General features: G+C 41.8%; 2 protein-coding genes across 2 annotated transcripts; one reads left to right on the top strand and one right to left on the bottom strand.

The window, feature by feature from the left end:
- Window positions 1-613: 613 nt before the first annotated feature.
- LOC140944038 (uncharacterized) lies at window positions 614-5,759 on the top strand. The gene is made up of 5 exons (XM_073393142.1): window positions 614-865; window positions 1,987-2,031; window positions 3,317-3,492; window positions 4,315-4,657; window positions 5,588-5,759. Exons 1-5 carry the CDS (start codon window positions 634-636, stop codon window positions 5,629-5,631), a joined length of 840 nt encoding a protein of 279 aa, XP_073249243.1. The 5' UTR covers window positions 614-633; the 3' UTR covers window positions 5,632-5,759.
- Window positions 5,760-9,179: 3,420 nt separating this feature from the next.
- On the bottom strand, window positions 9,180-12,435 carry LOC140944050 (uncharacterized). The gene is made up of 2 exons (XM_073393161.1): window positions 11,538-12,435; window positions 9,180-9,233 (listed from the first exon to the last, which is right to left on the bottom strand). Exon 1 carries the CDS (start codon window positions 12,405-12,407, stop codon window positions 11,568-11,570), a length of 840 nt encoding a protein of 279 aa, XP_073249262.1. The 5' UTR covers window positions 12,408-12,435; the 3' UTR covers window positions 9,180-9,233; window positions 11,538-11,567.
- Between the last annotated feature and the right edge of the window lie 602 nt (window positions 12,436-13,037).

Genomic DNA, 13,037 nt, shown 5'->3' with positions numbered 1-13,037 from the left:
ACCTATGGAATAGGGTGTATATGGGGGATGGCCTCTCTGTCCCCTTTATAGTCTCTTGTTAATACTTAGTAACAAAAGCAAGCAGCATCTGAGCACAAGGCTGCACTTTACAGGCGCTTTCAGTACAAGCTAATATCCATTGATTGATTGTCACGAAAGTTTGATTTTTATCACGAAAGCAGCGTTTGTAGATCTATAAATTATAAATCCCAGAAAACTGAAATTGACGTTGTAAAAATTAATATGATCTCTCAGCTTGAGTAGGACGTGCACTGTAAAATAATTGTTCTAGTTAGCTCTTTTTCGGAAAGGTAAGATGGAGTTTAGGTAAGTTAAATACTAGAATCAGTTTGTTCCTTAGCAAGACGCTTTATGCAGTAAGTAGTATTTATACGTGTCCTTCCCTTTTCTTTCGTTTCCCTCTTTCTCCCCCCTCCCCCCCTCCCCCCTTCGCACTCGCGTCTCCTTTTGAGTGCGGCTCTCGCGTGATTCTTTCACGACTCCGCAAATGGATGAGCTTACTCGCAGGCTGGTTGAATCTCAAATCAGCCTGGAAGTCTACAAAAGGGTGTGTCATTTTAACCCGTAATAATGTCTGTTCTTTTTAGTTCTTTTTGCAGACTTTCATTTAACATGCATCATCTAACCATACTAGTCCTCATTGTTAGTGGAATCGTGTTGTGCATGGCAGGCGCTTCATATTCCAATACCTGCAACTGTCATTGTGGCCATACCTACTACGGCGCCTCTACAGGTGACAGTTCCAAAGCTCCCTATGGATCAAAAGCTAATCCAGGTTTTTCATGTAAAGATATCAACACCAACAATAGAAAACAAAATGGCATTTATTGGATCAGGCTAACGGGTATGATACAATAAGTAAATATTCATTATTCACTCTGTCCATTTTCTGTACGCGTACGCTAACTAACAGTTAATGTAATTGATATTATGTGTATAGTTTCATGATTTATTTCATTCAAAGAATTGATAAAAATTTGAGTTTGGCAACTCTCTCTAAATTTTTTCCCAGTAAAATAATTGTTAAGTTATAGTCAAGTGCAAAATGCTTTGATCTTGATCAAATTATCTCAAATAATACTTTTAGGAACTGTATGGAGATCAGTGTGGACAATTTGTATGAGGAAGGTTTGGATAACATTGCTTTGAATCCCTCATGAAAGAGATGCCAGTCTATTGCGGGGCTACCCCGGGTACTGTATCGCCGGTAACCATTTATTTCCAAGGTCCCATTTTTGAAACGTTTCGATAGCGATACCCATCATGTTAACCGCATAAATTCCGGGGGGGAGTACTCTCTATGATGGCCTATACGAGAAGGCTCCGCCTGAAAGGGGTACCTTTTGTCAGGCGTCAGGGATATGAAAGGGTAGGATTTCAGTCCTTGAAGTATATAAAGGGGTGGGGAAATCTGTCATTTGGGTCTGTGAAAGGGCCCAAAAGGGCTAACAGATGAATTTTATGGCTTTATACAGTCGAGAAAACGTTCTATTTCTGTGATTGATTCCTATTCAAAAGACAGTGCATTTACAGCAGTTAAAAGGGATGTAAAGTTTTTTCTTTGTCAATAGAAGGAATACGAAAGAGGTACCTTTTTCGTGAAAAATAGCATATAAAAGGGTAAGGGGTTGGACCTCCGGGCAGAGTCTCCCTGTCTAAAGATTTGTTGAGTACCCCCCCTCCCCACCCCCGGGGGATAAATCACTATCCAGTGGATAGGTATTAGGGAAACTAATTGCGTTACCACTAGATAGAGATTTATCCAATGGATAGCGTTATTCTCCTTTGGAACAACTGAGCCCAGGGCGAAGGATTGAGACATACTGGAAAAAATGTCTTGTCTTAAACGACACAGGCGTGAACCTGGACTGCTACAGCTGTAGATTTGAAGTTCGAGGTGTTTAAAACTGTTCATCCACCGCACCAGAACTGAGCATTGCATAAAACCTCTCTTTATACTTACAGATGATGAAAAGTCTTTCCCAGTATACTGTGATATGGCCGCTGGAGGTGAGTAATTCACTGACTGATTCATTGAGAAAATTGCATTTCCCCTGCCCGTTAAATGCCCAGAGTTCTTTTAAAAGAACGTCTCTAAGGACCTGTTTACATGGAGGTGGGGGACCCCAGATAGGTGAGGTAACATGTGGCGGGTCACCCCACCTATGATCTAATGAAAATGAGAGATTATATGGACAGGCGGGTTACCCCACCTAAGCGGGTTACCTCACCTACCTGGGGTCCCCCGCCTCCATGTAAACGGGCCTTAGCATGTAAAACATAAAGTAAAACATAATTGAAATTTGCACATGTCTATATATAGCTGAAGTATCCTAGACAGTAATTACTCTGCATGGGGCTACATTTACACTAGAGGGGATTTTTTCCAGAACATTGGTACCGGATGGGCAATTTCCGAATTGACAAAATCCCTCACTTTCAAAACGAGGCTGATTGCAAAACCTTTCTTGTGAAAATGAGTTTCATTTCTGCATGAGATTAAAAAGTCGTTTTCATATCAATGGCTTCTTTCTTAGCCTCGCTTTTAAACAGCGGCTTCGGACAACTCGGAAATGGGTGTTTTGCCCACACGCATAATTATAGTTGCATAACTTTAAAGTAAAAGTCTCGATTTGGTTTTGTGCCCGGAGATTTTAAATTCGGAAGAATCAAAAGTGAATACTCTGTATCCGAATGAAAGTTATTGACTTTACGGATGTGCAAACACTTACCAATCCGAATACCCTAGATGTAAAAATTCGGAAACATCTAGTGTAAAACTCAAGTCTAAAACAAAAGCACAATTTGGCCAACCAATATAATAAACAATTTCGATATATTAAAATTCATACTCAGAGGGCTTGGGGAATAAAAGAAAAGAAATCATCCTGAGGCTCAGCAATTAAAAATACCATTCATTTATTTTATTCCCTCGAAGCCCTGGAAGCAAGAATGAATTTGATTTAATATATCGAAATTCGTCTATTTTTTTGATCTCACAAACTTTCAAAACCTACGGAGTTTATTGTTTATTGTTTTGTTTGCCAAAAATTGTACAAATCAAATAAAATCTAATTACTTAAACTCTCATGGCGAGGAAGCCCAATACGATATATATATATTCCACTAGCGATCATTTAGAAATTATAATTACCATGGTAACGTCGGATACAGTCAGGCACTTTGTTTAAACAACGTTCCCTTAATTGAGACAATATCGACTGGGAAATTGATCTTTATACTCTAGCTTTTTAGTTCTGTTATTTAAATGTTTTTTTTTTTCTGTCATGTATAGGCTGGACTATGGCGTTTAAGGCGGTGTCTGGAGTGAATAAAAACGTGTATAGTACATACACATCTGATCGGACATCCTCTGAGAAAGTCTTTGCAGCTCTTGAAGTCACTAACAGGCACTTTAACCACTACAAAAACAGGATCGTTTTAAAGTGGCAAGACATTGGACCATCGGAGGTATTATATATTATATTTTATTTCTGCTGTCACATTGCGTGAATTAATCTGCCAGTAATGCTCTATAACCTTCATGACAGACCGGGTCTCAGAAGCTCCTGCAGGTTGCTCGTGGGCCACGAGAGAGTATGTGGAAGCGTACGTGAAAGCGACTAACCCGGAGTGTCTGAATATCAGGCTAAACAGACGTTTGCTGGGGAAGGAAAAGGTGGCAATTCGCGCGAGTACCTTCTTCTACGTGCGTCCTTGGCGTTCTCGCGCGCCTTTATTCCCCCTTGCCCTTTGCAGGGTAGTTATGCCATGTCTTCTACTTTTGTCATGCCGGAAATTGCATATAATGATCCCGTATTAGATAAAAAATGAATTGCTGCAAAGAAAATATAATGTATGGTCAACAACTTAAAAATAACATATTTTCGTGTGCTTTTTGTTGGCTCGTTTGTTCGTTTTTGTCCCTACTTGGGTGTCTGACAAAGGCCAAAGCAATTAATTTAGGAGTTTGTCTTACTTTAAAAGCTACTAATATAGAATGCAGGCCTCGTCCATACAAATCTGCTGGGACATATTTAAACCACATAGTGATTTACCCCGATTCGTGTGAACGGGGTTTCAAAACACTCTGGATCGAGAACGGTTTCAAAAATACGCGGTCTCGGTGAACCTATTCACTGGTTTCGTGTGGACAGAAGCCCATGCTAACGCGCTGGTGTGGACGAAAGGCTGATTTTTGTAATAATATAAGCGGTTTCAAAAATATTCGGATTCATGTGGAACGTGTCCTAAGAATTCAGTTAAACGCTACTTTTGCTTGATTTCCTAAAGGCGAGAGTTGTCCTGTATAAAAGAGGAAAGCTGATGAAGGAGTTGAAATTCAATGCCAAGGGATCAGACAAACTCAACTGGTTTTCATTCTCCAGGCTGAATCAGAGCTCCTGGACTGACATGAAGACTCAGCCAAACAACTACTTTTCAATCCATGGAGACCCAGCCAACGGCCGTCACTTCTTCATCAACAGTATCTATGGTAGTTGTCCTATTGATGCAGGGTGGATGGCGATAATCGCAAAGGCACCTCCATCCTGTGATTGGGAGAAGCGTTTCCAGCCTCGTCAGAACGTGATACTTTACAGCAAGCGGTCTGTTCTTACCAACTGGAACCAATACAGTGAGTAAATCATTAAACAATTCAGGTCCTGGTATCCCGATAATGGGCATGCTTACATGGCCCACCGTCCCCAATGCCAAGCAAGCTCATTGGAAATAGCCAGAGCGCCCTGGAAGGGGAACAATGGGTCGATTATGTTCGATTACCATACCCAGTCGAAGTGAATTGAACGAGTAGAGTTTGATTGAGTTCGATAACCGAAAGTTTGATTGCCTGCAAATTACGCCAAATGTTCCGCTATTAAGATAATTTTTCTCTCTCCTCTATCTATACATCTGGAATAGTAGGCTATCGAGACGTTTATAATTGATCAAATACCCTGCAGTCGAGCGAGTACTTTGTATTCTGTTGTGTAGCCTATTGATTCTGCACCTAGTGGACAAATTGATAAGCGGCCGAGCAGAGAGTCTGCTCCGCATTCAAAAGACTGTACATTAGGTTCATAAGGGTGAAAATATGAAGTCTTTTCGGCCATTTTCCTCCCCTCTCCTCCCCTCCCCTCCCCTCCCCTCCCCTTAACCGTGGTAGGATTAGCTCAGTCGGTAGAGCGTTTGACTGCAGAGCGGGAGGTCGCGGGTTCGATTCCCGGGGCCGGACCATTTCTCAGGGTCTTAAAATGACTGAGAAATGAAGCTACTTCCTTTGCACTGCAAGCGGCGAGCTCTTCGCGTGGCTCGTGACCACGTAAAATGGAGGTCCCGTCTCCATTAGGAGACGTAAAAATAGTGTCCCCAATTAGCACTTTCGTGCTAAATACATTGACACTCAAATAAAAAGTGCAAGTGCAAGTGGTCCTCCATTTCAGCTTTTATAAACACCTTTTAACTTAGTTTTCCCCCAACAAAAAATAATACATGTACTTTCTTTTCTCGCTCTGTGGTTATTCCTGTGTCAGTCTTAAGATCCACAATACGTTTTTCCTAATTTCAGACAATGTTGAAGAGGCAGATGTCTTGGCAGTCTACTTGCGATGAGGCAACAGTGAAGTGCCCCTTCCAAGTGAAATCTCGAGGCTGTAGAATTTTAAAGCGGGAAGTGTAGTTGTAGGCTTAACTTTCTAAAGTGCTTTTATTCCTTGTGCCTCGATGAAAAAGAAAGTGAATAAAGAGAAAAAATAGAGAAAAAAAAGACTCATGTTCACGTGTTCGTTTTATTTATTTGCCAAACAGTAAATAACATAGAGTGGCAGATCTGGTGGAGCCCCCAGGGTCTCACCACAGGGACCTTAATTCCTCTGTTGTCGACTGTTGTCATCGGTAAATTGTGGGCTTCCTCTTGCCTACTCCCTGTACGGCGTCTCCTCAGGCCTTCTCGGTCAATGCATTTCGTTGACGTAAGCTGACGTAGACAAGACGAACGGCCGCGCGGAATAACGTGGCTTTAAAGCTTTAGGCACAGGCTTTCTCCATTTCCTTAGAGGACGAGACAGGGAAAAAGTAAATAGGAAACACGGTTGAATCTTTGCTGAGACTCGTTTTGAGTATTGTTTCCCGAAGTTAACTTCCAAGCACGTTTTCAGTTGTTTTAGTCTCTTTTGTGGACAGGAATCTGCATCGTGGTTACAACCACATTGTGTCAAAAATACGAAACATGACTTATTGTAATTAGATTATGCTCGTTGATTAATAGATTAGATCCTATCACATGTAGAGTGACATGTGTTAAGGACCTTAAATAAATGCACCAGCCATGTAAATACCCCAACCCCCAACCTGAGCATAGGCGCGGGGATGTGGACGTCAAATGTAAAATATGAGCTGCATTCAAATGTGGAGAGCTTTTAGAGTAATCAGCAAAAGCTCTATAAATACTGGAGTAAGCGACAGATGTTACGCAACGAAATTTAACATTAACGCGAATTGTAACAACTTTAGACCGAGTGGCGAGTGGGTTGGAAAGGACACATCTGGGCCCAAATCGGGAGAAGAAATTTCATTTTCTATTTTTTTTTACTTTAGCCTAGATGCAAAACAAAAAACAGTCGTTTTTTTATGTTTAAGACTTCAAGAGGGCAGAGAGTAATCGACCTGTTTCAGATGGTAAAAATTTTGGACAAAATGAGGAATTAACGCTAAAAGAAATTTAGTCTTCCAAACTGCCTCGCAATTGTTTTGCGCTGTTCCCAGAGTAGCTTTACGAAACGATATGCCGAGTTCAGCACTACTTGAATGCAGCCTATGCAGTTTCTCTTATGTCAGCCTCTCCGAGGACGTTGCAAGAAAATCGAACTGAAAGAAAGAATTGAAATTGGCGACACAAACATTTCCAGTCTTGTAGGGTCGAATACCTAATCATTTGGATCTCTTACAAGAATTTAGGTCCATTTTTAATTTAAAATGAACTTTGGTTTGTCGAAACCCATCTTCTTGATCGTCAGTTACCGTGAGGGAGGTCGACAATGGTATCAGTGCTTACAATTGACCAAGCTAGAAGCACGAATCAAACTCAGACAAGTTCATTCAGCATTAACGTTTATTTCTACTTTCGCGTTCTTTGAAAGAAAAAAAAAGGAGAAAAGAAAAAAAACAATATTGAGAGAAAATAATCACAGCATTCTCTTGATTGTGAACGTTTCACGATTTTTCACAATGGAGTTTCGCACAAAGTGAATTTCCAAAATAAGGATTTTGCATTCGTTCGAAACAAATCTTCCTTTGGCCATGTGACCCGACAGTGACCCGACTTTTCCTGTGGTTGCCCTTTGCCGTTTGCCGGCCGCCGTTCCAACGCGAGGAGGACATTTTTTCCGTTTGGAAGAAACGCGAAAGCCTGAATATTTAGTCAGCTCATTTGTACCGACTTTTTCTTTAGTTTGATCGCTCTTTTTTATAGCTATGCTTTGTTTGTCATCCTTTTTCTTCATTTACTGTTTGTAAAACTAACTAAATTAAAAAAAGAGTTTCCAATTCGAACGAAAAAAGATGACAGCCTCTCTGTATACTTAATTTGTCCAGTCTCAGTCAATGGCGACCCAGAACAGTTATATTCTAATTCGCTCCCCCGCTCAAACGAATATAAAACATTTATCATGTAACAAGCAACCTCAATTGGGGTGTGTCAACACGAGCCGTGTGCGACCCTCTTTATTATGCCTTCATCAACAGAATGGATGGAAATAATACAACAAACGAATGAAAACTCGGAAATGTAAAAAATTACAGCAAGAAAAACAACCCAACAAAATGATCTAAACTATGCTCGTATAACAATGATTCATACAAAACGTGCTAAACTTTTCATATAGCAGCATGCAAAAAACTACGTCTAAGAGAAACCCCTGGTCACTGGGTATTTAATTTTGAGGGCGTAGGGACGGTCGTAAGACGCGAATGAATATAAATGAGAACAACTCAAATATATAGCCTACCGCTAATGAAGCAACAGAACAGCATACCATGTAACACCCCAAAGAAAAGGTTACATAACCCATGATAAATACATTTATATTCTAATTCGCTCCCCCGCTCAAACGAATATAAAACATTTATCATGTAACAAGCAACCTCAATTGGGGTGTGTCAACACGAGCCGTGTGCGAACTAAAAGAACGGGAAATACGGAAAATTAAATACCCAGTGATAATGAAACCGACAACAATGAATGAACACTATCCTTAATGTAACCGTCTTTTGCCTTGTCTGATTTCCAACGGCCGTGTCTTTTAAACAATCTGTCAGGCACTCGAGCATTAGCAGCAGCGGAGGCGCCTCCGGCCCTAAGGCTATGGAGACCGTAGTCTTGCTTGGGAAGGCCGATGGAATCGAAAGCGCTAAGCACTATCTCCCGCGCTCTAGTATAAGACAAAGGAACAGACCCGCGCAATTTATAAGCTCCGGCACTGCGAAGAAAAACAAGAGGGCGAAAAATGAACTCTTCGCTGTCTGCTGAAAAAGAAGCGGCCACCAAATATCGTTGAACTAATAAATAAGGACATGTATGCTTGAAAGTTTTAGCGATAACAACCCAAGCCCCATCCCTGTAAACGTCAGTCTTACTTCGATGAACAAAGATTCTCATAAAAGAATCTTCAAACTGAAAATCGCACCTGCGTAACTGAACCAACTCGTTAAAGCGAAAAAACCCTGCATAACCTAAAACGCACAAAGTAAGCACTCGTAAATCAGACAAACTAGCTGAAGACGATCCATACTTAGAAAATAAAAGCTGAATAGCCTCGGGGGTCACAGGCTCTTTCTTTTTAACGGGGATACTGAGAAGCCTCTTAGCAGATTCTCTTAAAGGTAAAACTAACGAGGAATTACAGGGGTCGAGTAGACCTGCCAAATCATGCACCCACTTGAGCCCATAATGGACTTCGTCAATAGTACTGCAAGAAGCAGATTCTTGAATCAAGCTAAGAAAGAACAATGAAACGTGCACACTAGAAGCGGGAAATATAACAATTTCTTTAAACTGAGAAGCCCATTTTCTCCACGTATTGAAGCCCTTTTCGTACTTCCTCGCGGTACTGTCGGCTTTGGATTTAAGAAGAACTGCGGGGGGAAGAACTGCAGTGCCCGGAGTCGCCCGTCTTCAACCTGTTGAAAATTAGGCTGCAAGGCATCTTTGAGAACTTCTACGAGGATAAGAACAAAAATATATGGCAAAATTCCTCAGTACACGCACTGGGAGTCAATACAGCAATAAAAAATGGACGCTTGGTAATGCCTCTGACCGGATGCAAAACTATTTAAGGCCGAATGGGCCAACTCAAAAACGACGGTAAACAAGCCACTCGGCGAACTAGTTTCATGCGAAACGAGGAGAAATGAACCGACGAGCGGAATAAAAAACACGTGGACCAACATAAAGCCACTCGGCTTGAAAAAACTAAGGCCCCTTAGCGCCAATTCTGACTGCCAGCACCGCGCTGTTAAACCTGTCTGAACCAATGAGTGAATCTTTGTAACACCCAAGGGCAAAAATCCCTGAGGGGTCGGGAAAATGAATGTACTCAAGGACGTACGGTTGGAATTGAATAGCATTTGCGAACAAGAAAGGCCAAAACACACATTAGACGGCCAATAAGGGACGACTAAAGTACCAACCGCACCGCATACAAGGAGATGCTGAACCGCCCTAGTAATGCAGTGGACGGGAGGGACTAGCCAATTATTCTGTCCATTCCACGAGATTGAAAATGCGTCAACAGCTTCAGTGCCGGGCACGCGAAACCTAGAATTGAATCTGGGAAGATGGGCGTTGGCAGCATTCGCAAACCTGTCGACTGTATGTGGGCCCAAAAGGTGGTCCAAGTGTGCGAAGAACTCGGGGGTTGTATACCAGTCATCGAAGTCTACAATGTGGCTAATCGCATCAGCACAAGCATTAAGTTCCCTGGGAACCCACTGGGGAATAAGTGTAATATTGTAAGTTCGACAAAAATAGAAAATATCAAGCGCAATAGAATGCAATTCTGCACTAGGACTCCCTATCTCCACAACACGAACGGCCCCTTGGCTGTCAGAATGCCACTTTACACACTTACCCCTAACCGAGGCTTTGAACGCACTTAAGGCAAATTGTATAGCCTTAAGTTCTCTCCAGGTAGAGCTCTTAGCTGCTTCGCAAGCAGTCCACATACGATGGGACACCTCATTAGTGCCCACAACAAAAGCCCCGCAGGCGACGTTGCTAGCGTCCGAATAGCTAAACAAAAGGGGAGCATTATAAGGCAAAATAGGTCTCCTATTAAGACTAACGATATTGTTTTTCCAGAAAAATATTTCAGAGAGGCAATCATTATGAAGCCCGATATTAAAACGGGAATCCCAACTACGGCGGGATTCTATGACCTTGTAAAGAAAACGGGTTTTGAGACGAGTCAGGTTACCCAAAACTGGCGACATGGACATAACATGACCTGCGATAACGGCACAATCCCGAGCCGTAACATAAGGTGCGGATAGAAGAAATTTGTCAATCAGAGCGATAAATTTGCAAATACGTCTATCGGTAATAGAAATGGTACCGATAACTAAGTCCCAGTTTAAACCCAACCAAACAAGCACCTGAGTGGGGTTCCATAGTGATTTGGCGGAGTTGGCAACAAACCCCGCACTGCTTAAGGATGATTGCACAAACAATGAATTTTCCTTGGCCATAGGCAGTGAATCCCCTTTTCCGCACCCATCGTCGAGGAACACAACAATTTTAATCCCGTTAGACCTCCGAAACTTAACGAGTGGTCTGAGACACTTGGTGAAGACGTATGGGGCTGAGCTTAGACCGAACGGAAGTGATGCAAAACAAAAATACCGAACGGTACCAGAAAAAACCCAGGAGAAACCCAGAAAAGTTTGGTGATCCGGAAAAATATCGATATGATGATATCCAGACTTGAGATCGAAACTGAAAAGGTAATCGCCCTTATTAACATATGATAATAAAACTCTCCAATCTTCACACCTAAACTTCTGTTTCCAAATAAAATGATTGACATGACGTAAGTCCAGAATAAGCCTCTTCTTGCCTGAAGACTGTATCGAGACAGAGAGTGGATTAACGACATGTGGAATAAAGGGCACCTCAACGACGGCGTGAGTGTGGACTAATTCAGCGATAGCAGACTCCACGAAAGACGCATTATTAAGAGCTGACTGATTGTTAGAAAAACGTGCCTGACAAGGTGTGCTAATGAATGGGATCCGATAACCGAATTTAATAGTATCGATAACAAAACTATTGGCACCAATAGTGTGCCAATAACTTAAACAGGACCTAAGTCTACCCTTAAGTACTGGCAATGCGGAATTCTGTTCAAATTCAAATAGATTACGATCATAATCGAAATCGACTAATGAACTAGAGTCCCTTTCCCTGAAATACTCCAAATAAGAAGGATACATGTCTAATAAATTGAGTAAAGCTAATATCTAACCTTGGAGAACAAGTTTTTAATTCTGTGGTCCTATTTACCTCCAATGCCCGAAAGACCAGAAGAACTAGGAAAGGACGGCCCCGAGCTTGAAGATCTGGCTTGAGGATTAACTTGACACTGAGATCTCCAATGACCTTGCTGGCCGCAGGCGAAACAAATATCACTTGATCTTGGTTTGCTGAAAGCGCCAAAAGTACGAGAAATAGGTCTGGAGGATGATGAATGTTGGCCAGCAAACGCGGTGGTTGCGGTAGATGATTGGAGTTGTGAATAACCTTGCTTGGATGGCTTCGCTTTCTGTTGGCGTTGGTTGCGTTTACGAAGGGCCCTCTGCTCGGCACGGCGGATACGCTTTTCGTCCTCTGACCCGCTAGGCAGCTCGTCTGATAAATACTCGTTCACCAAATCCCAACCGGCGGCGGACTTGTCTGCCAGTCTGATAAGTTTGTTGCGCTTCTTGATGTCAGAGTCTAGTTCTTCCAGGTGAGTTTTAACAAGGTCTAATTTTCTCTTCCCGAGAGCAACTGACGCCGACTTCACCTTCTCTGCAAGGTCGGAGTTGAATTGAAACTGTTTCTTATTACCTTCGAATCTAAACGTGATCTTGGATTCTTCTTTAAGCTTTTTGGCCACAGAATCGGTATTACTGCACGACTCGTCTTGAATATCGCGCTTCAAGGCGCCCAACTTCTTGTCGAAATAATCCTTAAATAGAGAGAACGCGGACGCTATATCACTGGATTCTGAAGACTGGATTGGTACTGAAGCTTCGAGAGGTTGAGACAAAGGTTGTTTAGGGAGCGAAGGCAGCAAAACGTCGCTGCCAGGAAAATCTGTGCTCGCTGGAGTAACGTCTTCAACATAGGACATAATTTTGAGGGCGTAGGGACGGTCGTAAGACGCGAATGAATATAAATGAGAACAACTCAAATATATAGCCTACCGCTAATGAAGCAACAGAACAGCATACCATGTAACACCCCAAAGAAAAGGTTACATAACCCATGATAAATACATTTGCTGTGTATTATTTATTTTACGTATTTTTAAAAGAACAATTAAGGCTAGAGTATGGAAACATTTAGTTACCACCGTAGTTAATTTTCATAGATACTCAATGAAGCCGGTCCACACGAAGATTCAAGTTGTTCGTTGACCTTAAATAACGATTGTGCGCCCTTTTATTTGAACAACCAGAGAAAAATAACAAACACGCGCTTTTTTAGTCAGTACTAGACAGTGCACTTTATTGATAAGTAATACATCACTAAATGTATCGAAAAGTTTACGAGTTAATACAACACAGCCGGACACGTAGACCCGAAAAAACAATTTTGGAAAAAATAGGGACAGTGTGTAACCCCGACCAGTGCTACGGTGCTGCCTTTGGGGTTTTAAGGCCTCCTACCGTGAATAAACATATGTCTCTTAGCTTAGCTGAAAGTCAAAAAAAGAAAAGAATAAAATTTTCATTGGAGTTAAGTCGACGAGGCTGACTCT

This window comes from Porites lutea, chromosome 7 (genome assembly GCF_958299795.1).
Source record: "Porites lutea chromosome 7, jaPorLute2.1, whole genome shotgun sequence".
In the NCBI taxonomy this organism is placed as follows: Eukaryota; Metazoa; Cnidaria; class Anthozoa; order Scleractinia; family Poritidae; genus Porites; species Porites lutea.
Note: the sequence above shows the minus strand (reverse complement) of the source record. Positions and strands in the feature narration are given on the sequence as shown.